This window comes from Photinus pyralis, unplaced genomic scaffold (assembly GCF_008802855.1).
Source record: "Photinus pyralis isolate 1611_PpyrPB1 unplaced genomic scaffold, Ppyr1.3 Ppyr1.4_LG6, whole genome shotgun sequence".
NCBI lineage: Eukaryota > Metazoa > Arthropoda > Insecta > Coleoptera > Lampyridae > Photinus > Photinus pyralis.
This window is the reverse complement of record NW_022170663.1, coordinates 826,632-854,238: the sequence shown is the minus strand read 5'-3', so window position 1 is coordinate 854,238 and position 27,607 is coordinate 826,632. Positions and strand designations below refer to the sequence as shown.

The following is a 27,607-nucleotide window of genomic DNA, read 5'->3' as shown; positions in this document are numbered from 1 at the left end:
AGGACCTGATGGTTTTTGTGAGATTTTAAAAATATATCTAGATCTAGTGTGGCGGTATATAGAACAAGTAGGATATAATGGACACAACCGGTAACTTCCAAGAATTTTATGAATTATATTTGTTCTTCGAGTCGTATATGCTACCAAGAGTTGGAAGGTAGAACAGAACAACACAGAACATCAATATCCATGAAATAATGGTGCATAGAGAAAATTGAGGTTTTCATTAGTTATTCAAGAAAAGCTCCGAAAGTAGCTTAAAAAATTCCATTAAGTTGATTTGGGAAATAACCCGAGGTATGTTTCCAACAACAAATAAATTTAATATTGGTTGGAAAGAAAAATCTACCCAAACTAGGGTACAGAATTTCGCAAGAACAGAAAAAAGTGTAAACTCATACTAAAGTACCTATAGCATTTTAGCCTTAATATGAACGAACTACCAATCAAAAAAAAATTGAGTCACTGATGTACCTAAGTATACCGAGAAACGATTGGATTTAATGCCATAAACTTGTGAAAATACAATGAGAGCATTAAGATCTTTTAATATAAAGGAATCCGCGAGATCCTAAATCTTGTTTTTCCCGCATAGACAATTACCATTATTTGAATAAGCAGCTATTGATGAGGGTACAGGTTTAATGAATCAATTGTCCGTCAATAAAATAAAATAAAGCTGTCGAAGGCTTCCTGGATTTAAGAAAAATTACATTTGTATAAGACCTATGGTAATTAAGTCTTAAATCAGTAAGGTACGATATAACCTACTAAAAGTTCTGAAAAGCTCATACAGTTTCTTAAATGCTGTTAAGGGTCAATACTTAAAAGACTAATTTCTCACCTAACCGGTGCGGGGGTGCGAAAACAAATTGTGGTAGAAATTTTGGAAATGTCTTACAAAATCACAAAGAGCACATCCTGTTATATAGCTTCAGAGAAAAACTAGGAAGCAACGAACTGTCGGGCCTTATTGGAGGGTAGCTCCCAAACGATTATGCTTTGGACCTTTGGTTTTGTTAAAAACCGTTACACCGCCCAATTTTTAACACTTAATTGTTACCCCCTATACGTATACACATGAAACATTTGCCCGTTGTTTAAAGAAAAAAAAACTAGTAATAATGTGGCCACACTAATCCAATTAACTAAAGGGTATTTTTCACGCATCACCTTCCATGCGTATTGGCACCAATATTTAATACTGTTAACACTTCCACCTCTGTGCTTCTACTATAAAGGGGTTGAGGATTAGCAAACGCTTTCCTTATAAACGACGCGGTATACTTTAGCAAAAATTCAAAAACACCGTCGGAAATGGTTACATCACTAACGCAAATTAATAAAAACAACCTTGCCAATAAAATATGTATAGCATTGTTGAATTTTCCATTTAATTCATAGTCCACTCAAATTAGCGCAATTTTGGACAAATAAAAACATTAATCGGTAAAGATCTGAATTTTGGTATAAACATTTATTGGGACTTTCTATTGAACATACTAAAAGTCCCTGTCAAAATCTGTTGCGCTCGAGACGCCACCTTGGAAAAACCGTACACATTTCCAGTTTTTTGCCCATGTCTCGGCAACTATTAGTGATACGTAGAAATAGTTTACATGAGAAATATAGTTTACTAAATTCCCTATAAAAAAGAGTATTTACATTTTTTTTGTATCTCCAATACTTTAGCTGTAATCTCACGTTGAATGCGTCAGAACGCGTTTAGGCCCCGTATCGTAGTTATAGGAAGGAGCACCAAAAAATGAACAGAATCGTCTTGCGATAAAGCATTCTAGCAATGACATAATGTTTCATGATACGATCTGAGACAATTTTTTTTTTCGGGGCTTAAAAAAAGGCAGTGTATAACCTTCCTTTTTTACCAAAAATCGACTACACCAAAATTTCTCGGGAAAGCACTTTTTCTTATTAATTTTGGTGCGTAGAATCCAAAACAATTCGTACTTTTTCGATCAGACTTCTCAATCAAAAGTTATAGACTAGAAACCAATTTCGAAAGAAAATTCTAAGGGCTGTAACTTTTGAACTAGTAGCCCAATCTTGGAACTGTTTGAAATTATGGATTCTACAGGCCACAGTCTATAAGAAAATTTTTTTCCGGGTCGATCTGAGACAATTTTTTTTTCGGGCCTCAAAAAAAGGCAGTGTATAACCTTCCTTTTTTACCAAAAATCGACTACACCAAAATTTCTCGGGAAAACATTTTTTCTTATTAATTTGGGTGCGTAGAATCCAAATCAATTCGTACTTTTTCGATCAGACTTCTCAATCAAAAGTTATAGACTAGAAACCAATTTCGAAGAAAAATTCAAAGGGCTGTAACTTTTGAACTAGTAGCCCAATCTTGGAACTGTTTGAAATTATGGATTCTACAGGCCACATTCTATAAGAAAATTTTTTTTCCCGGTCGATCTGAGACAATTTTTTTTTCGGGGCTCAAAAAAAGGCAGTGTATAACCTTCCTTTTTTACCAAAAATCGACTACACCAAAATGTGTTTGCCTAGGTCGTAATTAACATTTAGGCTTGTTTTAAGGACATTGTAATCAAAACAATAAATGTTATAGTTCTTGTGCGCTTTTATGTTAAGATCAGTAACATCCAGTATGCACTGTTTTAAGAGATTAGGTTTCTCATTTAATTTAATTGTGTTTCTATTGCCATTTTTATTGTGAATAATGGACTGGATAGTTTGAAAGGAAGGTAAGATAGAATTGGACAGAATTTTGGTGAAATAGCATTTACCCAAACTTTTTGAGCGTTCTTGAATTGACTGCAGTTTAGATTCCGCAAGTACGACATTATTTGGGGTTGTTCTCCCGAGGCCTAAGGCAGTCCTTAGGCAAGCAATTTGGACTTTTTCCAATTTTTCAACATGAGTAGTGGCTGTCGGGAAATAAACAAAACTACAGTAGTCAATAATAGAGCGAACAAAACTTTTATATAAGATTAATAGAGTGCTTGGATGATAACCCCATTTGACGCCACACAGAAATTTTAGAATGTTGGATCTAGTAGCACATTTTGCTACAACTGAGTTTAGGTGTGGTATAAAACTGAGTTTATAATCAATAACAATGCCAAGAAATCTGATTGACTCACACGAGACAATGTCCTTGCCACACAGATTTAGGACTGTTTCACCAGGTTTAATTCTTTTACAATTTATGTGAAGAAAGGCAGTTTTGTCAGGTTCAAATCCCAAACCGATTTTACCTAAATTTGCATTTGTGATATTAACTGCTTTTTGAACAAGGGATTTAGACTTTTCAACATTTCCATAACTACAGTACATTACAATGTCGTCGACGAATTGAGATATAGTTACAGTTTTAGGAACGCCCTCAGTAATATCCCTTACATAGATTAAATACAGCAATGGGCTCAAAACACCACCTTGTGGAACTCCTTTGTGACTGAGTCTAAACTCCTTTTTAAGAGAATCAGAGAAAATCATTCTATTACTGGTGATATGTTTAATAAACGTGACTAGTAGTTTAGAGCACCCTATTTCAGCTAATTTGTCCAAAAGTAAGTCACTGAGCACGTTATCATATGCAGCTTGCACATCAAGGAAAGTTGCAATTAAATCTTTCTTATTTTTTATTGCTTGTTGTGCTTTAAGTGTAAACTCAACTATATTGTCAGTACAGGACCTTCCTTTTCTAGAACCTGATTGACTGCTAGGAAGGATTTCGTAATGTTCACAATCCTATTTTTTACTAAAGATTCAAAAAGTTTGCACAGACTTGGAGTTAAGGAGATGGGTCTAACACATCTATTATTAGGTTTATCAATAAATAAGACAAAAGACTTTTTCCATGATTCGGGATAACAACTTGTTGAATAGATTTCATTGAAAGTATCAAGGAGCAGCAGCTTGTATTTGATTGGGAGTTTTTTTATTGTTTCATAATCAATGCCATCAATTCCCGCTGCTGAATTATTTTTGTTTTAATCTAAAACTGTATTGAGCTCAGCAAAATCAAAAGATTGATCAAAAAACAGATTATTGATGTCTGAACAAATGGGGAGATAATCAGGCTCCGTCTCACACCATGGAGGGCATATCCTATTAATAGTATTTTCTATATTTGGGTTTGATTTTGACGATTACTATTGACGTTGGTAGGTTGAACTTTAGTCCATTTGTCTTTAAAAATTTTGCTTTTGTTCCAGACAAACTTAGAGCTAATGTTGAAATTTATAGTTCCTGCAAACTTTTTGAAACACTCTTTTTTCTTTGTTCTGTAAGTTCTTACCGCTATACAATTAATTCTATTGTAATTTATACGATCTACCATCATTTTGCTGAAATTCCATTTTTTATAAGCAGCCTTCCACAGTCTTTTCACTTTGTACACTCCTCGTCCCACCATGGAACAGGATTTTTATATTCGGAAGGGATAGCTATTCTTTTTTTAGGCGTGCTGTCAATCAAACAATTTTTAACAGTATCAATAAAGGACTCATACTTGGCATTGGGTTCAGAGTTAACAAATTCGCCTGATAAGAATGTCGAGAACTTCTTTACTAGGTCGGTAGTGAATTTACCCCAATCAGTACGGAGTGTTTTAACTTTAAAAGACTTTTTATGGTATAAGTTTTTATCTAAGTTAATAGTGAAAAATATCGGAAGATGATCAGAGCCAAGGGGATCGTCAAAGACTTCCAGATTATTGACTTTGTCAGCTATATCATAAGTAGAGAAAATGAGTTATGTGGCGTAGAATCCAAAACAATTCGTACTTTTTCGATTAGACTTCTCAATCAAAAGTTATAGACTAGAAACCAATTTCGAAAGAAAATTCAAAGGGCTGTAACTTTTGAACTAGTGGCCCAATCTTCGAACTGTTTGAAATTATGGATTCTACAGGGCACATTCTATAAGAAAATTTTTTTCCCGGTCGATCTGAGACAATTTTTTTTCGGGGCAAAAAAAAGGGAGTGTGTATTTATTACCTTCCTTTTTTACCAAAAATCGACTACACCAAAATTTCTCGGGAAAACACTTTTTCTTATTCATTTTGGGGCGTAGAATCCAAAATTTTCGATTAGACTTCTCAATCAAAAGTTATAGACTAGAAACCAATTTCGAAAGAAAATTCAAAGAGCTGTAACTTTTGAACTAGTAGCCCAATCTTCGAACTGTTTGAAATTATGGATTCTACAGGTCACATTCTATAAGAAAATGTTTTTTCCCCGGTCGATCTGAGACAATTTTTTTTGGGGGCTCAAAAAAAGGCAGTGTACAACCTTCCTTTTTTTATCAAAAATCGACTACACCAAAATTTCTCCGGAAAACACTTTTTCTTATTAATTTTGGAGCGTAGAATCCAAAACAATTCGTACTTTTTCGATTAGACTTCAGTGAAAATTGTTGCAAGGTTTGTGTCAACATTGGAACCTGTATATCTTAGTTTCAGTTATCCTTCATACATTTAATCCATTAACAAAATGAAAGGTTTGCATTCCACATTGAACATCGTGTACAAAAGGAACTACTGTAATTACTTGTCCGCAATGTGTAGACAAACTAAATGAATTTTAATTATAATGGGTTATCTGTTTATAGCCCCGGCCCCCGATTATTATAAATTTTCGTCGACATTAAAACCAGCACGTGTAGCTAGTGCAGGGGGATGTTAATTTAAATTGTAGCACTCGAATTGTACAAGCGGAGTTCCTAATAGACAAGATATTTAGTATTATACCAAACAGTAGGTATAAAAAGCGTCTAAAAATAGCCTCGCTATTTGTAAACCTTCAAGGTTCGATGGGTGAAACAGAAGATGAATACATCAAAATTCTTGCGCGAAAGCCAAAAACTTAAAAAAGTGCTCAATTTTGCAATGTTGGCGTGCAAAAGGAGATTCGAGATCGGCTAGCATGTTCAGATGAATGTAGGCAATTGACTTGGTTGTTGAAATAGTTATTGTGGTAGGTCACGTGGAGGACATACACTATTTCCTAACGTTTCGTGGTATGATTATGACGACGTTCAAGGTTTCATGTACATTCACTTCACTCGCTGAACTCAGACACGCTAATTCTCTTCGCCGAAGTCTATTCCACAAATAGGTTTTGATAGGTAGGGCATTCCGCAAATGACACGGATTGTAATTACTTTCATTTCTGGTTACATTGTATTTTAGTATTTTAGTGAAACTTCTAGGAAAGTGCAATACATTTTCACAAGGGATAAGATGATTCTATCGTTACTAGTTTACCCAACAAGTTCGGAAAAGAAGGTTTTAGGCACTATACAAAATTGGTAAAAGTTGCGTTTATTTAGTAGGTACGTGTTTGTTACTATAACCCTCGCTATAACCATTGAATAAATAAATTCAATGCTATAACTTGTCGATTTATACTTATTTCATAAATTAATACAAAGTTAATAGAAATCAACACTTTGCGTCCTCTTCATGCCGAAAGTTAACTTCTTCCCAGCGGATGACATAGGTATTTCTGCCAATATTTACATTAAATTGATTTTAGTTTTATTGTATTTTCCAAAGCATGGCGTATGATTCTCGGAAACTAACGGAGACAGGAAGATGCTTCGGAATAAATGTGCAGTGCCCTCAACTTATGATCATTGTTTTCTTTTTACTAGATTGACTAGATTTCTGCATATCTTTTCGAAGGCTTTGCTGTTTTAGAATTTAAAAAAAATTATAAAAGCCATTTTCTAATGAGAAGCTATGTTGAAGGACGGAAATGTCTTTTTCTGTTTTACGCGATGATCAAAAGGAAGTAATGGCAACTTTATTGAAAATGTAGCTGGAAATATAAGCGGGTGGAAGACAGGCGGATATTTTTCCTGCGCTGCACATAACAAAAAGGATATAGGTATTTTTTTAAATTGTAAGCTAATGGTACTTTCAACTGCTAAGCTACAGCATAGAAGGATGGAAGGATAGCTGCACGGAATTGTTTTTTTCAATTCCAAGCTAATGTCACTTTCAGTGCGCTATGCATGATGTAGATGTTTTTCTCTCGATTTTTCTCAATTCCATGCGAAAGGCACTTGCAGTGGAGAAGTTAGGTATCTAAAGGAACGGTTATTGAAGGCATACGTATGTTGAAGGAGGGACAACCGCATGAGTATATTTTTTCCTGCGCAAGGCATGACAAAAAGTTTTTTCAATTTTAAGCTAATGGCACTGTTAAGTACCTAAGAAGTTAACAGAAGGCATGTGCGGATGGAAGGATGAGACCCGGGAATTAATATAGAAGTTCACCGAAGGAGAATTTAAGTCATTTCTGCGTGACTAAAAAGAAGAATGTTTTCATTCAGATTTAGATACTTTTGTTTGATTACTACAACGGCAGAAAGTTTCAAGGCGTACGAAACTTTTATAAACATAAAATTGCGTCGAACCAGAGGTTAATTACCACAAGCAAGAAACATATTGCTGCTATAATTCTACCGAGAATTCTACCTAAGACAAAAGAGAGGTTTTTCTTAATTTCTATTTAATTTATCGAGGGAAAAGCAATTTTATCCAACAACTCGCTCTTTTTGTTTCAAAGGAGCGTTCGTGGGTGCGCCTTCGAAATTTATTAATTACGTCTCCCAGTTAAAAATTTCTCATGTAGAAGACCATAGAAGTTTGAAAGTTGCCATCTTTGCCTATACATATTTTATATCGAAATATTCCATTAGGTACAAAACGTTTAGAGTAAGTTAAGTCTAAATGTTCTTCGGCTACTTCCGAATTTTTTTTGAAAAGTTGTTTTCTTTTTCTTTCAATACCACCTTGTGATGTTTATTTATCATTTGTGCCTCGATTTGCTTCTTCCAAGTAAGTGCTAATATAGTTTCGTTTCATTATGGAGGTGAAAACTGCCATTTCAGTGTTTACAACATTTTTTAATCCACCTGCTTTCTGCTGATTAAACTAAAAATTGAAAGCAACGAACGTATGTGCTTCCACAAAACAGAGGTCAGCCTCCTCCTAGATGTGAGTAGTCACAACTGCGGGCGAGGACCGGAAATTTCCACAAAGTTGCTGTTGCTTTGCAGTTCGCATCCTCAAATCTCCCTAGACCTCCTCGAATCTCCAACCCCTCTTTTAAAATAGTCTTCAAGAGACTATGAGAACCTCCAAGATGCTTGTAATTTATGTTGGACCTTTTAAAGTTGACGCTCGGTTATTAATTTTTAAAAGCTCTCCTTTTATACCAACCAAAAAATATACCTTACAAAGACTTTCCTCTATAGAATTAGTAGAAGTCGACTTGTCTTAGATTGAATATTTCTCGAAAAATTATAGCCTGCAGAGCTAGCAGAAGTCAGAAAATTACTCTACTTTCTTCAATTCAGCTCCTTCAGACTTCAGATTCTTCCGGCATTGTTTAAATTTTGGATTTCTTCGAAAGTTTAAGATTACCTACAGATTATTCTGATTTCTCAGATCCTTCCGTCCTTTTGTTTCAGATTTGTCTGCATTTTTTAGATTATTAAGACTCTTATTTTTTTCAAGGGACAATTCGTATCTATGAGATCATTCACATTTTTCTGATCCTGTAGATTTCTCCTATTCTTCGGATTCTTTCGTTTCAACGGACTATGATTAGGGTTACCAACCCCATGGATAAAAAATCCGGGAGGAAAAAAAAATTCTGAAAATCTCGTATTTATTATAAAAGCGACAAAACAGACATTAAAATAGCAGTGAAGTGTATCATTTTTCGATGGTTACATTTTTAAAGTTATATTTCTTGACACTTCGAGCAGCTTGCAATGCCTTTTGTTTGGAAATAATAAAATTATAAAAATCTTTACACGTATATTTGAAATTTGTACACACCTGTATTTCAGACTTAACATGAGTTTCGCTAAGACGATTAGATTTTTGGTCCAAATTTCATTAATTACGCTAAAAACGCGCTCAGCAGCGGCGTTTGCGATGGAAATCGACAGAACGAACGAAACGAGTTTCTTTATTTCTAGACCACATTCGTCCACACATTTTTCAAAAAAATAAACCCAACGCAAGTCTACCCTTTTTGTTTTTCCTGCTACCATTTCTCGCACTTCCCTTAGTAAACAGTAATCCTCATATAATTTATCTTCATTTATGGGCAAATTGAGAGAATCGCCAAGATCTTTTAATTCATTCCAACCAATTTCTTTGTCCATTGTCAAAACTTCAATTTTTTTGTAAATAGAGTCGTCATAATCATACCATTTAGTCAAATAAGTCAAACATCGCTCCAAGTATCTCTCAGCATGCTGAATAAAAAGTAATTAAAGTAAGCCAACGTGCTATTCACAAATCGTAGTATGCACTGCACAGTGCAGAGCTTACGCCCGGATGGATTCGGATTTTGAAGTTCGGAACTGAGCTCGGAACAATGCGCGGTGCTGAGAAACACGCGGCCGAATTCGAATTGTAAAATGTAAAACTCCGGGAGAATTTAGGTGCATTCCTGGAGCCGGGAGATTTTAATACCCAATATCCCTTTTCCGGGAGAATCCCGGAATTCCGGGAAAGTTGGTAACCCTAACTATGATACGTATGACAATATTAATTTACTCCTCTCAGAAACAGACAAGAAAAGAAATAAGAAAATGTATAGTGTCAAATGGCCTTTATTCTTCGTGAACAAACCAACTGTCCCCATGTAAATTCACCTTGACAATTACCTATTAATGGTAAACGACTTTATACTATGCCTAACGACGTCAACCATAGAGATTAATACGCGTTAATATTGTAATCTTTGAGGTATTGTTGACTTAACGATTTATTCAACGCAATAAATTCACATAAAACATTTAACGACTTTACAAAGCAGAACGTAATTAACTGTGCAAGCAAGGTTTTGAGACAAACATGAAAACACTATTATTGACATTTTTAGCTATACTGAAACCATTGTAAACATTTCATTCTCTTTCTTGGTTGATTTCTGCTTCAAGGATTCATCTTGACTTGAACTGCAGCGTACAAAACTTGCAAATTGGCGCATAGGCGTCGTAGGACGTGTATAATACGATTCTTGGATGCCATCGGCATAACCACTGTAATTTTCGTTGGATTCATAGAATTCATCGTGAAGATTGAGAAAAAAAATGCAACCCTAGCGTAAGTAACTAGAAGTAATTGTCACAACTTGGTTGAATTTTTTTTGTCGTTCATTCATTTGAAAAATTACTCCTTCTGTAAATGTTATTGTACTGAAATTTTGATAAAAGGTCTCTTATAGTCGGGGTTTCTGTTCGCCCATTTCAGCCTCTATATGTCTATGCGTTCGGCTACTTTTTGCGAGATTTTGTTAGACGATAAAATATTGCGAAAATATTATCTGTCTCTCTGTCTACGTCCGTAGCTGAACATGCTACTTTGAGCATAGGAAAATGCGCTTTGTAAAATTGTTTAAATTGTGTTCTATTTTATGAAAGCCGAAATTAATCATTAGAAAGACAAACTGTCACGCTATACTCATTTTGTCAATTCGTGATATTGGGAACTATGCTGCAAATAATCACTACGTGCGGAAAAAGCTCCTCTTACACCCATTTATATGTCAATGCTGTAAGTTTTTCTTTTGGGCTACATTAAGAAAGATACTGCTCGAATTATACTTGTCTTTTTGTAGCCGCCATTTGTGCACCATCTGTACCAATGTGAGCATCTTAGTAGTTCAAATTACGTCATACACTGAATATTAAACAGACAACTAAATTGCAGTATTCAGATTCCATTTAAATCGTATTCCACTTTTGGAAAATTAGACATGCTAATATCGCATGATAATGTCAGATGTCATCACCCATACTTATTATATCTGATAAATTCTGACATAAATTTTCGAATTATTGTAAACTGTGATAATTTTTTCTTCATAGGGAAATTATCTTATCCTTGGGAACATTCTAATTAGAATTTATTTATGTACGTGATTCAATGCTATTACTATGCCAAATATTTTTCTTTTCGGTCCTTTGTGAATTGTCAAATGTAAAAGCTCTTCGCAAATCGTTGGCTTTAGAAACTCGTCTTGCTGAGAGAATTTATTTGTTATTGCAGCAATAGGTAAATAAGCTCAAACATGCCCTTTTAGATTAATTTTGTTCTTCCTCGACTCAGAGTTTTAGACGATTCTTCTAATTGGTCCTATAAGTTAACAGTCTAAAACCTGAAAGATTATTCGATTCACAATCCATGATTGTGTATTGATTACTGAACTGTCACAAAAACCTGTTTACTACGTTCATTTGTAGTAATGATTAGTTTTGGGCAAAAAAAGAGTATAATTGATAATTGGATTTTGATTATTTTTACTTACGCTTGTCAAAGATATAAGTAACTATAGTTCCAAGAGTAGTATATTAAAAGGAAGTACACATCTAAATAAAAGGACTACTCAAACTTACAGTTAAAAAAATCATTATAGCCGCAAATAGTTTTTGAATCAATCACTTACTTTTTACTGTACTTTTAAGCTCACGTACATTCTCTGGCAAAGTATTGTAAAATTTAATCTCTACTTATTTTGGCTACAATTGTGAAAATATTTACTCTGATGAAATACAAATTGAGTTATTTTTAACAAAATTTACACTTGTAGGTATGTAACTCTGATATATAATGAAACTCTCGTGAAACTCGGAAGAGATTTACGATGGCTTATTTACTTTCTTCCCGAGCTCCACTATGCGTTTTGCTCTTCTCTGAAATTAAAAAATTTGGTGCCTCCTGTAGTGTTCCCCGAGGTCTTCCCGGACTAGGATACTATATATGAGACAATCGAGTGAAACCGATATTGAAACAATGCATTTTTGTACCAACTCATGAAGTAGAATTGCTTCACCTGTATAAAGGATTTCATCGGTGGCTTTTGACAGTCAGGCCGTTTGATACAAATTAAAAAAATTCGTTAAGCCGCTTGTGAGCAAGAGGCAGAGAGTGCACTTTCAAATTTATTTTTTCGATTTTAATAGCCCTTATGGACATTTTATGCCTTAACGAGAATACAAACATGAAATAATTTTTAAATTCTGATCGAAAATATTCATAGTACGAATAGGATCAAGATTTTAATTTAATCAGAATGAGATCACATTTACCTTACCTTTAAAAATATCATGTAAATTGAGCTAAATTGTACAGCAATGGTTTATCCCTTCGATATTAATTGTGGACCTAGTTCTGATGGATGGTTGAAGTTTTAGAATCTATACACAAGTTTCATATGTAATTATAACGGTCTGACCGCGTTAATAATTTAAGGTCTCTATATAGTGAATTAATTAGAAGTAAGTTACCAGATCGTTTGGCACATATACATTTCGCATATTTTTCACCATTTTGAATATGGGCCTCATTCAACCGGTTGATTTGCACATAAATATGGGAAGTGGTAAAGATATGCATAGGAATGCATTTATCTTAACCTGCCAGTAGAACTACTGAGAGTTCAAAAAATTCATAATCGCTTGTTAGAGCTGGAAGGCCATTAAATTAATTAAAAGAAGGTGCGTATAATCGCATTTATCCACATAATTTGTGTACATTAAGTACTATTTTGAATATTCAGCATTACTAACCGTTAAGGTTGAGGTTATCGCGTAATAGAATTTCAATAGTTATGTAATTGTTCTTATTTATTAACATCAAATCGATGTTTAGGTGACTTTTTTCCTGAATTGGTGATGAGACCCATCAAGTTTCTTCTCAACTCCTGTTTTCATATTGTTCAGATGAGTGTGGGAACCGCAGACGACGATGATTAACTGTGCATGCAACTGTAATTAAAATTTAAAAACATTTAACAGCCCATTTAGTGTGACGAGAGGGGGAGGGGGCAAAACTTAAGTATAGTAATAGCATCATTGCAATATTGTAATGGGTCATTTTCTCTGATAAACCCGTGCATTGCCTGAACGCAAATTTCAATTCAATTTCAATTTCAATTTAATTCTTTCCCTTTGGCATACGACGGTACATAGGACGCGTCATACATAAAAAAACATTAGACTCGCGTTACACAACATAGATAAGTTAAAACTTACTAACTCTGTTATACTCTTAACACTGCCTTTGTTTCTCAAAGTCGCATGTGAAGTTTAGGATATTAATTAATTACCTTGATACATTTCACACAAATGAGGTGCGAACCAATATTGGGGTCATCATCTTTAATAGTAGTGGAAAAATTTTAAAAAAAACCAAAAATTTAAGCTTGATTTTTAAATTTGTTTCCATTTTTACTCGGCTTTGGCCATTCATAATTTTCTATTTAATAACTAATTCTGTGTCAAATTTTCACACAAAAACATAACCCACTTTCGGATTTGGCATTAAGCTCGACGTGAACTGTAGGTATAAGAGGGAAACAATTTTATTTTTAAATAGAATACCATCTTTTATCAAATTTCTTTTCTCAAAACCCCCAGTTCAAATTGAAAAATCTAGTTATACTTATTATTTGAGATAATTAAAAGTATTTTAAGCAAAATTTCATATTTTTGGAAGATGTGTGATTTTTAGTGGTCATAGATTGCTACCAATTCAGAGTCGACAATGTAATAACATATTGAATACTCTTTCTAGTACTTGAGAAAAAGTTTACTAAATTTAATTATAATGAAATGTTATTAATTTAATTGTCCGTACCACTCTGTTTAACCTTGCAATTAATTACTCATCGTGATCCTTTCAATTACCAGTAAAAGTGCTATCTACGCTGACGATTTAATAATCTATTGTACGGGCGGCATGCAGAGTAACCACAACGTCCTGCAAGTTACTCCAAAATAACTGAAATCCAGAACAGCAGGATTTAACTTTTCTGTCTTAAAATTTAAAATAATCACCAAGCCATCTACAATTCTGCTTGAAATATTGACCACTGATCTGACTATTTTGACTGTTAAACACATCCTCTCAGAATGCCGACCACATATGGAAAACAGGTGGAAATATCAGATCGGAATTGACCTTAAAAAAGACTGCATTACCAAAAAGTATCAACAAAGTACTAATCTTTCTAAAAGAAATCAACCTTTTAAATTGTATATAAAAGTCACTATACCAAATGTTATTAGAATTAAGTGAAAAATGTTAATATGTAGTGCTTTATTAGCATTAAGTAATAGGTCTTAATGCATTGTGAATAAATATACTAAACTACTTGTAAAGGTGCCAATGGTCACTAGTAGTTGATGCACACAAATTAAATAAATAAATAAATAATTTTAGATCTGCGTGGCGATGGCATAATTACCGAAACACGCTTTGCAATATAACTATGGGGAAGGCTTATAGATGTGTATTCTGTTTATAGAACGTGCTCGCATATATTAATTTAATTATCCGAATTCGTATCTTAGACTAAGCAATATTCCGCCTTTTTTTTAATCTGTTTAATTAACGTACATCGACCTTGCTCTTTCTTGCTCTTTTTCAAACGATTTATCAAAAATGTGTGTAAAATCCATTAAATTGTAGTTTTGGGTAGCGCTTTATCCTCAAGAATCACACCTTCCTACACATTGTGTACCTCGAGGTGTACCTATATACCTACCTATTCAAAATCGAAGGGAACAAAATCATTATATTAAAATATAAAAAATCGCGATATAACATTCCAGTCTCAACAATAAATAATCCGAAGGTAAAATATTATGTTATCAAAAATCTCTAAACCTTCCCCATATAGTATTTCAACCCCCATTTCGAGGAACGATGGATCCAACTCAAAAAAAAAAAAAAAAAAAAAAAAAAAAAACCGAAGGTAAAATCCTAAAACAAATTTTGCATAAATTAATAAAAAGCCATTTCCCTTATGATTACTTCGTTACCAAAGCAATTAAAAAGGCAAGATTATTTTGTCATATATACATACATTTGCGGTATAGGGAGTGGGTTACATATTTGCTTTGGCAATTTTAAATAAAAAGACAATTTTGCCAAAGAAAAGAGTATAAACCGACTATAGCCTATACCCAAACATGCAAATAATAATATAATTGCGATATACATTGGTTTTACCTTTATTCGTGAATTTAATTAGGTAGCAAGAAAACAGATTAAAAAGTTAGTAATTAATAGCTTTTGTGGTTTCTTGTTCTTTACATGTTTCTTTACTCCAGAAGTACTGAATTGCACAGCAGATTAATTGACCTCGTAATTAAATTGGGAACCATTTCCGCCTAAAGTATAAAAACATGTATCCAATTTCCTTGAACTTCCCTTCAATTGTTCATTACGATACGATATAGTTGTTACATTGAAATTCAATTTAATAAAATCACGACTTCATGACAGTTTAATATTTTTCCATTTTGTAATAGGAACCGTCTCGCTCACCAATCTTAATCGCTTATGAATCGATGCCAGTCAATCGACTTTGATTTAAAAATTAGCAAATTAAATTGAGGGAATTTTAATGTATGAAAATGTGGAGTCTCGAAATGTGCCGTACCGGAAGTAAAAAGTTCATGGCCCCAGAATAATAAATAAATCATTGTAAACAGTGGGTTTTGAGGTTCATTTTGATCGACTTGGGTATGGTCCTACACTGGTAGGAGAACTGTTCCCAATTAAAAATCCACACTGCTTCTCTTTCTCCTCTGAGCGAGTTGATGCACGTCATCAAATAGTTCAGTTCATAATAAATGTAGTCCGTGCAAAATCTAACAATTCACGTTAACCATAAATCGCAGTTCCAAAATAAAATTTATGTATGAATTTAGAAACGTACCTTAATCTAGAGAAACGCAATACAAGTATCTACAGAAGATTTCCTATCTTATCAAATGTTAATATAGTCGCTTTGTCTCTCGAATGAAGATTTTGTACGATGCGTTTTTAGATGATTAGCTGCATACACAGTTTACCATTTATATTTAAAGGATATGATACAAAACTGTATCGTGGATCACACCCCTAAGTAGCTATTCTAATTTATTGTTTATTAGATTGACATTATAGCGTAGTTTGGGCAAGTGAAAAGTGTAACTTGGAAAAGAGGCCTATGAATAGATTATAAAAAGGTTCAAACAAATATGTATAGATGGTTATTTTGGAAATACCTACTGGAAAAGGAAATACAGTTGACAGGAAAGGAAAACTTAAGGATTTTCTTTGTAATTTTCCTCGTGTAATTTTTGGGGAGCGAGTAGGCGGACCGCGGAATTAACTTGTGGTTGGCACTTTTGAGCGAGATTGTTAAATTACTTTAATGAATGTTGGTTGTCTTCCGAGTATCGGGTGTTGAAATTGAAATTGACCAATAAACGCAGCAGGACACTCGTAGCAAGTATGTTTGGAAACCCTCGCCTTTCGAAGTAAAGTGATTTTTTGATATATTGTAGGTATATATTTCTATATATTTAAGTAATATTAGCCACCTTTGATTGTATTACCTATATAAGTTCTTTCCCATTCCATACTTTTAATCATGAATCAAGTTAATTGGGTAATCGTTTGTGAAACTGAGCAAATGTAGCTAGCAAAGAACATACTATACCTAACTTTAAAAAGGAGCAATTTCAAACTATTTAGCAATGAAATCCGACGAAGACGAATTTCAAAGAAGAAATTTGTGGAATTGTTTAGTGATACTTAACTGGAATACCTATTCATAGTTTTTCCACATAGAAACACCAGTCAGTTGGATGTATAGGTAAATAGATAAATGATGTTTTTTTAATTAATCTTATAATTAGGGTCTAACATTCAGCCCCAGAAAATATGATTAATTTTTCTGTGAAAGTTGCACTAAATTCTTGGGAGAAACCTCATATTTATATACCGGCGATATGAATATAAAAGTTTGGTATGTCATTTTAAGAATTAAATGATCGAAATAGTATTTGCTGTCACGTCCTGCTTGTCTTGAAACTATAATTTTCGATAACATAGAAGAATCTAAGGATTATTCGGGATTATTATTTTGTCCGTCAGTTTGGGTACCACTTAATATAAGCACATTGGAGTGATTCAATTAGCCGGCGACGCTAACTTCGGGGATTTTACCCCTTTCGTTTCACCTCGCGACGCTCCTGCTTTTGTGGATTGTTATATTTTCAAAGTAACCCTACAAATATAGTACTTAAAAAATCGCATTTTTGGTATACCATCATTGGTGGTTAGTGATAATGGACCGCAATTTACTTTCTATATGTTTGAATAAGTTAACACATAAAAAGGTAGCACTTTTTTGCATGCTTAATTATAAATTAATAACCGTTTTCCAAAATTCATTGTTTTTTCTTCTCAAATGGGCGACATACAAGTTATCCTGCTTTAGATTCTTTTTCAACAGACTTGTGCCCTTTGTAAAACTTCTCTCCAACACGACCTCGGTTCCCAAACGACCCTCAAACCTTCAGCCCCAAACTACACACACCTATACATACGTCGATCTCCTGCGTAAAGATTTCATCTCCGAGGACTAAACATTTTATTCACTCTATTGCTCAGGTGTTTATAATTCTTCCGTATACGTAGGTCGAACTGAACGCTCTTTCTATACCACGGTGTTGGTGGTCGCACTTCTGCGAAACGGGGAATAGGTCGTAAAGGTAAAAGTCGTAAAGAAACTAGTGACTTACACATATTCGGAGTTACGAGGTATAGGCGTTAAGACGAATTCCTTTAAAGTTCTAGGTTTAAAGGAAGTTAGCTGCTTATTTGCAGCAGAATGGTAAAACTGTTTTTAAGGCTAAACCTATACGTAAAATATTGTTCTCGTGTCGTATAAATATATAATACCTAAATCTCTTTTTGTTTTTATAATTTTCAGTATTCATTGCCATCCCTCTCACTCGCCCTCGCATTAATCGCCAAATTAGGAAATTAGGAACAAAGTGTAATGCCTTATTGTTAGAATCGAGTTAAATGCACATACAACATTCTTGATCTGAAGAAAAAGTGTGTGTAGTAGGTATATCTTGAGTTCTTAATTTTAGAAACATCATGACTACAGGCAAGAGAGATATTTTGAAGAAAGATTAGATGGTAATCTTCCATTAAACACAAAATTGTTTCAAATAAAGAATTACTTCTTAACTAAACTCATATTTTGGAAGTTGAAAATCTGTTTCTTAATTATCTCTTGACAGAAGAACTTTAAAATTTTGGCTCAAAATCAAACATTTAGAGAAAATTTTTTTGAGTGAGCAATTAATACAAGCAGTAGTTTAGCATTAAAACTATAGCGGCATTGAATTTATTATGGCACTTTACCCATGCGAGTACCTGGTAATGCTACACAGTTTCAATTTAATTAACAAGTTATAAATGCAACAATTAATTTCAAACTTGCAATTTAGTAACCAATTAATATAGATGGTGGTTTAGCATTGAAACTATAGCGACAATAAATTTATTTAAGGCAGTTAGCTTTTGTAAATTAACACGCAATTTTTTACAGCAATTAATTCGAACGTGTAGCTTGTTATTATCAATTAGTTAGCAAAAAATTCTATACAATCGTGATTGGATTATCTCATGTCTAAACACATTTAGCCCATTTGTGGGAGTTTGAGCCTAATGTTAAGCCAGCACCTCCTAGTTTGTAAAATAAATTCTCGCAAATGGGCGGAGAAATGAATACCACACTACATCTACTAAAATTCGATGGTGGGGGTGCTAAGTTTCCGAAAATATGAAGTCCGTCCCGTGTGTGTGGTACATTTTGTCTTTTATTCCGGAAACGCACAACGTCGAACTTTATTAAGCAAAAATTCGAAAATTCGCTGCTTAATGAACTATCAAAATGGTGGTTTGAATTTGGAGACGAATAAAGGTTACACCCAATGGAAATACACAGAATAGGCGTGCAAAAAGAAATTTTAAATGTTGATTTGAGCACAAGAATTCTATGTCCAGATTTTGTGTCCATAAACAATGTTTACTTCCACAATTTTTATAACGTCAATGTTTTGGGTCTAATAATAATCTTTTTAGTTATACCTAACTGTTGCGCACTACTGACCTATCCGACTGAACCTTGTTCTTTGAGGCATCCAGGACTTGTGGCACGTAGGCGTCTAGCCTCTGGTTGTTTATTCACGAAAATGAAATAAACTAAAGACTGCCGCGTGGTTTCTAACTAGATTCGTGAATGAAATGGGGGTTGGGCACGGGAAACGAAATGGCGGCGCTATTTCGCTCCGATTTCGATTTAAAAAGACGCGCGTAGTTATCATTGCGTGTTAACGCGTAAAATTGTTAAGCATCTAAATTAATGTTTGTTCTAATAACAAAAATGAGGTCAAGTCTACGATCACATTCCCCACCGCGATTCCGTCTGTATACTCAATTTCTGACCTTTCCAATAGGACTCGCGTTGTCGTATGCGGCCGTGTTTTAATTAAAATGTCAGGTGCTTTGAGAGGTAATAATAAGCGCTTCTTTTGTTTGCAGGTGAAGATGAGCATGGATAGCGGTGACTGCGAGACGGAGGAAGACTCTGCTCCAGAGGCGTGCGTGTCCCCGGAAGGCCCCTTGTTGCCAAGGTGAGTCCTCGGCGACTGAGGACGGACTGTGCTGTTGCGCAGTTTCGTCTCGGCCGTTGAGTTATCCGCGCGCGCTTTTAACGAGATTTGCGAACTACCCGCTCATTTATTTTCCATAGTGTTGACTTTTATTGGTGTTTTTACTCGTAGTTTTAAAATGTTAGTGTTAGAAGTTTGAATTTTATTATTAGTGTCATGTGTAACAACTACAGTATGACGTCGTCATCTTGGTATCCGTTACAGTCGGGTTCGACTTACAATTTCGTCATGGATACACCGGCTAGGTTAGTGCTTTCATGTCGCTTTGGAAAAACTGAGCGCAAACAGCCCCAAGTTGTGCGAAAAAGTAAATGTTTGAGAAGCGCTTCTAAAACGCGTATATTTATCATGTGGCCTTCGCTCGTTGCCACAAAAGCTATTTCGCGACTCAAACATAAACATCGTCGTACGAAGTTTCCAATCGCTTTTGGCCAGGAGAAACGCCGAAAATTCGCAACTTGTTGATGTTTGTGATACTTTTCGCTGTTCACAAACTAGGTCAAACTTGTACCTCTTCGTGATTTATTACTTTCCAATGATAAGAGTTTGGGATAAGTAAGCAAGCAGCTTGTTTATCTCGTTCGTGATGTAAGCGGTGAACTTTGATATCAATTAAAATTTATTTAAACAAAATGTACTTACCAATAATAAACCAAAACAACCCACTTAACATGTCACTTGGTTGAAAACCAGGGATTTTTTGCATTGTCCAGGTGTTCACGCATCCCAATTTTTGTATGGACATCCTTGCACCTTTACCTACCACATTACCTCCGAACCCCTCCAATATTTTGCACGATTTTACCAAACTCCAAGAATTATGATCGCGCATTTTCTCCACCAAGTGAAGGTAAATTTGTTAGACTTGGAGAAGTCTTTTCGGAAGAAAGTACTACCCAAATCGCATGTTTTCACAATTACGCAATAGTTCGTTTTCGCATCTGGGAAATTGGCCTCAAGTGTGGTACTATGCTTTGGCTTGATCTACCGTATCCAGAAAAACCCCAGGCACCGAGCCTCGCACCAAATGGGGAACAAGTACTGAAATGAGGTCTCCTTTCGATGTCTTCACGGCAAGTTCTCCTGAACGTCGGGTGGAGCAGGCTGTCCTTAATGCTTTTGCAGTCTATCCACCTTTTTCTATGATTTTCACTGGGCCGTTTGCCCCCTATCTGCAGATCCTCATCTTCGCGACATCCAATTTCTTTTTTTGAATCTTCTTTGTTCTTCTTTCTCTGCGCTTATTGCATGAGGCTCCGATGGTCTTCCTCCACCCCCCTGTGTCATGTGGTTGACCTCCCTATCAAGATTTCCATTTGCTTTGACGTACGATCCAAGATATTTGCAGTCCTACATCCTCGTATAACTTATTCATTGTTACTTTAGAGGTATTCGCTCTTCCTTCTACTAACTTTAAAACCCTCGTCCAACGCTCCAGTATTTCTTAAACCTTTGCCAGACATTCCGCCTGAAGGAATGACGTCAGTGAACAAGCCTTCCCGTGAAGACAATTCCTTGACATCCTCTGTCAACACATCCATCACCGGACCCTGGTGCAAGCCCACAGTCACGTTTCTCCAACATCTATGTAAGAATAAACAAGGCGCCTGTTGCTATCCTTTCAGCCGTGAAACCCAACTCGGCATTCTGTCTATGATTCGTTTCCGAGGGGGTTGATTAATACAAATAACATAATATCTAGTCACATATCCCACAAATCATTACGATTATCTCTGAAATAGTCTTTCCTCAACTGTTCAGAATTTGATGTGTGCGAGGCTTTGAACAGGGAAAAAATTCTGAATCCCTGTTGGAAATACTCGGCCAAACCCGATTTCCTTGTAAATATGCTCTACCAACCCAACCCACTATACCTCGCACTATGCACTTACTAATATCCCTGCCCTACCTCGGATTTGGCCCAAGAACCCTTAGTACCGCAGTCCAGATTTCTGGAAGAAAAAATTATTTCAGGGTGGACAGATTCATTTTTCTCGAAGATTGTTTTTTTACTGTTTTTTGCTTCTTTATTCTATAAATAGCAGGAGACACAAATATTTAATTTTAGAGAGGATATAATATTACAAACATTTCGAAAAGTTGAAAGTACAAAAATACTTATTTAAGCAATCCATCATACCTAGGTATTTACCTCCTTGCTTTTGCGATTTTATACAGACGTTTCAAGCACAGTCAGGCGATATCTTGCAGGTTTTGTCATTCTGCGGTAAAATTTTTACAAAGATTCTTATCCATAGTGGCGCATTTGGCCATCATTGCAGTTGGAAATGTTTTTCGAATTGTCTCACATCCGTTATCCATGTTCAAAAACCATGCCCCAACGTTTTGCAGACATCGGACTTCCCGTTGATAGCCAGTTATTTGATACTTGATACTGAAACAAATAAAAAAAAGTGCAAAGATTTATTTGTCCAAATAACCACCCAACGATGTTTAGCTTTTCTTTTTAATTTTTCGAACTTTAAATGCTACTTGATAAAGGACGGACTGGTCTCCACTCACAACACTACATCACGATATTCTTCAATTTGTATACCTCGTTGTATACAATTAATGCGATACAATTAAAATGTACCAAGGCAAAAAGGTGCCCTGGGTATGGAGTATTGTATAAAAGACATTATATTCCTGGAAGAGTCGCTGATGGAAGGTTGGTAAAGCCTTGGGTCAATGTAGTTCGGAAACCTCCACAAAAATCTATGATATTCGTCTGAATCGAGGCCTGATGATTATCCACGGGCTGCCACGGAAATCAAAAGACTGTAGATACCCTCTTGAGTAATGGCTTCGCAGTAAAATATTAAAAAAAAATTCGCTAAGCCGCTTGTGAGCAAGAGGCCAAGAGTGCACTTTCAAATTTGTATTTTGGATTTTAATATCGTTCCATCGCGACTTCATTACTAAAACGTTTATGCAATTAATAATAATCACTAAGCTATTGCTGTAATCACAGACTTCAGATTTGCTATTATGTCTGCGTAACTTGATGATAATTCTGGGTTTCTGAACTTCGAATTTTTCTATGCACTTTTTCATTTAATTTCTCTCTCAATTTTTCTCTTATATTTGAATTTCTATGAAATTTCGTAATTTTTCATTGCTTTTCCGAATTTTCTTGAATTTAAATGTTTGTGCTCTCAAGAAAACTCAACCTACGGTAAATTAATTCGCTCCGGACAATTCGCCTCCGGAAGATTCGTTCCCGGAAAACATACCCCGGAAGATTTCCCCAAAGAAATTTCTCGCCGGGAATATTCGACTAAAGATTCACTCCCAGAAGTAAGTATTCGCACGTGGAGAATTCACCACCGCTGGAATCATCTCTCGCCGGTAACCCGGTATTTGACACAACTGTTAATGTGTAGCCTATGTCAAATTGTTGAGTGAGTCTTATAATGAGATGCACTTCTAACTGCCAGAGTTTACCCTTAAGAACACTCGCCCCAGACAAATTCCATCCAAGGAAAAAAAACGCATCTTCGCTATATAGTTGCTCAATACAGCTGAGTGCGCCGTCAAATTTAATAACGGTTTAGGGTTACATATCGGTTAATATCTATACCGTAACGATTGTCGCAACTCGCAACAATTTGCAATTTTCGTGATTCCTAATTGAGTAAGAGTGCATATAGGAAATATAGCATGCATTTTCGGCAACTTTTATATGTGATTGGGTTTGGAAACCCGACCCTGTAAGTTTGCCCTGCAAGGTTGCCCCAGATTATGCGTCACCTGAAGCAGTCCCCACTTGCGGAGGCGAAACTATCTTCCTGGGGGAGAATTTAACGGGGCGAATTTACCGCACACGGACCTGCCTTGTTCAATAAAAGCCCGCGATTGTGATTTTCCTACGAAAACTCCGCAAGCCTCCACTAGCGGAAGTGTGGTAAATTGACGGGCGGTATTATATAAATCACACTCGACTATGTTGTCAGCTAAAAATGTTGTTAAGGGTTGTAATCTTTTTGCAAGGAATGATGTTATTCTTTGAAAAAACATCCAATCACATGCCTTAACAACATTGTTAGTGGACAGCATAGTTAAGTATACCTTATAATACCGGCGGTAAGCCTATAGGTACGTTCCGTTTCTCTTACATTGCAACGACTATAACCTGAAAACGTTGTGTCAAAAAAATAGACATACATGTATGATTTTATTCTAAAAATCAAATGGAGTTATTTAATTATAATTATCATAGTAAGCAAATTATAATTTAAGCTTAGGTATAAGTTAATTTATAGTGGAATGCGCCCAACTACCGCCTTGGTACCGAAAAATTGAGGAGTTTCTCACATAATTTATAGGAGCAAAAAGATAATTCCTTGAGTAGGTATTTTTTATAAGAATAAATAATAAATGATGGCAAGTATTTTTAAGTTACTTATAAATAAGGTAATTTACATGGACTGCGATTTCCAACACCCTCAATTTCTGCGGCTGCAATAATTTCAAAATTTGCATTACGCATAAGATTTCGGATTACGTCTTGCGTCAGTGATTTCGGTGGTGTGATTTCGTTGACTGCCTTCAAAAACAACATAATTTCGGTTTCTTGCCAAAAATTGATCAAGATATTCAGAATCTGCCCTCGTCTCACAAATTTCGTTTCATTTTGGAAAATCTCAAGATAGTGTTGAAGACGACCATCAAAATTACGTACGTCAATAGTTAGGCAACTTATAAAAGGACATGTCCCTGACATTCTCAACATAAAACTTGTTATTGGTCGTTAAAGTGAGCGTGACAAATACCTAATCGCTTGCAAACAATGATCATCTGGATCGATACACCCCATAGTTCATTGTACCTGCCATAAAATGCACATTGACACACAAACGTTACGCCTCGACAATAAAAGTGCATTACAGGTGTCTCGCCTTCGACTCAAATTACACGCACAGCTGCTGCTTTTTAACTGCATTTCCATAATAAAAGACAATAAAACTGTTGATAGGTTCAATAATTATGAGGTGGGCGTGTAGGTTTTTACTACCCACCGTAATCTATCTACAACGAAACATCTATAGCATACACGAATAGTTTTTTCACTCTTGGTTATACAGCTCAATTCCAAAAACCGCTTGCCAAGTTTGTAGTTTCGTGGTCGAAAATGTTAGATATTGATTTTTCCCGGATGCCTTGACATTTTCAACATGGTTTTTGCCCTCGTTTTTGCCTTAGCTGAATCAGTTTGGATTATCCATAACCAAAGAAGATCTGCGTTGACTTACTTATGGTCAAGTACCTATTACTTTAATTGAATTGCAATGACATGAAAGATTAAATCTTTTAATTACGTGATAAGATAACTTCCGGCACTTGCGGGTAAAATATAATCGTTTTTCTATTACGAAAGATCCATTAAAATTATTGGTAACGCAGAAGCAAAATAAGGATTTAAAAATGTCTGATCTTAGATTCGCAACAGTTTTTGTCAGCAAGAAGCAAGTACACCAGCTCCGAGCCTGAACCAAATGTGTCTTTTCTCCATCAACCATAGAAATGAAGAATCCGTAAAATTAATCTAAAATGTTGGCACTTGTTCTCCTAGGATAATAATAATTTGTCTCTTAAACTGTACAAGAATTATGTTTCGCATGCAGTTTAATACAGAACAGTTTGGTTGGCGAAAAACTAAGAGTAGGTGTAATAGTTTAAAAGTGTAATTTTGCATATACCTATACAAGTGTTGTTGACCAAATTCTTTTAAGGTACTATTTTTTTTGGAAAATTGGTAACAGTGGTCGTCTATAAATCTTATATAATGCAAAAATAATGAATATTATTAGGGGTTGGGAAGGAGTAATGGTGGGTCCCGTGATCAATATCTAAAGTAAATTCGCCAACTCGCCACACGCACCGTCCGTACTTGTTCAGTGTCATCGATCAGCAACGATTCTTCTTCCAGACTCCAGTCGCTTCTGACGATGTTTGTAAAACGGCCGTTAGCACGCCTTTTTCCTTTTCAAATTCGTTGGGATATCCCTAGGCCTCCGCTACGCCACTCAATCTCTACAGCGGACTATAAACCACCACCTTCCCAGTGCTTACCAAGATGACATCTTGATCTTTTCTCCCTCATCAGAACCATCTGTGAAATTTCAATAAGCTTCTACCAAGTTGGATTTTCTGAAGTCACTTTCGCTGCGAGAAGGGGTTTCGCTCTTTCATCCTCTTCTTTCAGAACTTCAAGCACTGGCGCTTGTAACACTGCTATCGGTGCAGTATTCGATCAGCAATAACATTGTGGTTCTCGGTTGCCACTTGAATTTCTCTCCAAGACCGAACAACGGTACTCCGCCTACCACCGCGAGTTATTAGCCGTTTTCGCTCCTTCTAGCGAATCTTGGAAGGTCGGCCTTTTACTATGTATACTGATCATCATCCAATAAAGCTTCGCCTCGTCAAATCAGGCAGCTCGAGTACATCACTCAGTTCGACACTCGCTTTAAATTTACGCTTGGAGAACAAAACGTTGTGACAGATGCTCTCTCTCGTGTGGAGACAATTTCCATGCCCACTTCTTTCAGTTCCCGAGTCATGAACGAAGCGCAGTCAACGAACGAGCAGTTACCTCGCATGATAGGCAATCACCACCTCAACATAGACGATCATGAGGCACACTACGTAGAATGAAATGGACCGGCTAAGCCTTACCTACCACTTTCACTACGACACCATGTTTTTGAAACCGTCCATAAGCTAGGTATCTCATCCTTCATTTTTAAGAAAATTTTCTCTTGCAGTCTTCTCTACGAAAATTGTAAGTTTAGTACATTTTTATATCTTTGGTACTTAGTGGTGTATTTTCAAAATACGCAATTTTTAAGGAAACGCTCTCACATTGCAGTAATCTTCTGCACTTTCCAAATGTGGTATTTCATGCTTGATGGAAGGTTTACGAAGTCCCTCAGTCGCAAGGTCAGTGAAAAAAAAAATGCCAAGTTGTTCCAGCTGTCGCTGCCTATACCCAATTAGAGCAAGTGAAAAGTTAGCACTCGATGATCAAAATTGCCAACAAAAACTGCATTAATGTGATCCTTTGCATATTTTATGACGTTTGGGGACAAAAACAGGAAGTGCTCTCTGTGTCTCAAATAATACTGTCTGTCGATTAAACACCATTACCGAATGAGTGTTCGTTTGTTTCACTCAGAATTTAGTTCTTACGCCATCAGAGGCGTGTTACAAAAATAAAAACCATGACCTGTGGTCTGTGTTCTTGATTATACAAAATGCTTGAAGTTTACCTTGAAATTAACTTTTAATGAACATGTACTGGCATAATGAAACAAAATTATCGATACTCAGGATTTTTTTTGTTTTTTACGAGTGATGATAGTAAGTTATCGGTATCACTTAAGCATGATAATGCGTCAATTGGACGCGCAGTTGCAAACTAGCACAATATTCCTCCGTGAGTGTTTGACAACTAATCAGCTACTTCGATCACATTATTATGTGTGTTAATTTTAATTTTAATACAATGCACTCAATGATTGCCAATGATCCATGACAATACTGAAGATAGCAAATTAACAACACGGACACGCCGACGTGACGTGTTTACGAATGGTCAAGCCTCGTTATGATATCCTCCGCCTCCTTTATTTGTGACGTGAGCCACTGGCCTGGACTTGGTGGCATGATGCACTTGTTGGCGGAAAATGTATGCAGATTTATTGTTTAAAATAAGTGAATGAACTGCAAATCATTGTTTTTTTAACATTGTACGTATAACGTAGTGGTTCGCAAAAAATTACATATACTGTAGCCATTACTAGAGTTAATTTTCTAATTCTGTACGAGGTGTGAGGATCGGGCTTAACAATACACCCCTAACTTTTATTTAGAACCATACAAATTACGCGTTTTTTTAAAATTGATGTACTGGCCACCTTTCCCCCAAAACATGTGAAAAATAAAGCTAGGTGTCAGTTTTATTCAATTATTATTTCATTGAGCAACTGTTACATAACATCCCATATAAAAAATTCTGTTCACACATGCGCAACTAAAATTATTGAGTGCCAAG

At 35.5% G+C, this 27,607-nt stretch overlaps 1 protein-coding gene across 2 annotated transcripts in view; it reads left to right on the top strand.

Annotated features, from left to right (window-relative positions):
• The window catches only part of LOC116173224 (aryl hydrocarbon receptor nuclear translocator-like protein 1), a 50,685-nt gene that overhangs the window by 6,168 nt on the left and 16,910 nt on the right, over positions 1 to 27,607 (top strand). The window contains exon 2 of one of the 2 annotated variants that reach the window (XM_031490568.1): positions 19,418 to 19,509. In XM_031490568.1, coding sequence (XP_031346428.1) covers positions 19,424 to 19,509 — 86 coding nt within the window. In that variant the 5' untranslated portion in view covers positions 19,418 to 19,423. Of the gene's footprint in view, positions 1 to 19,417; positions 19,510 to 19,541; positions 19,794 to 27,607 lie in introns of those variants that run through there. The other variant, XM_031490567.1, reaches the window with a different exon arrangement.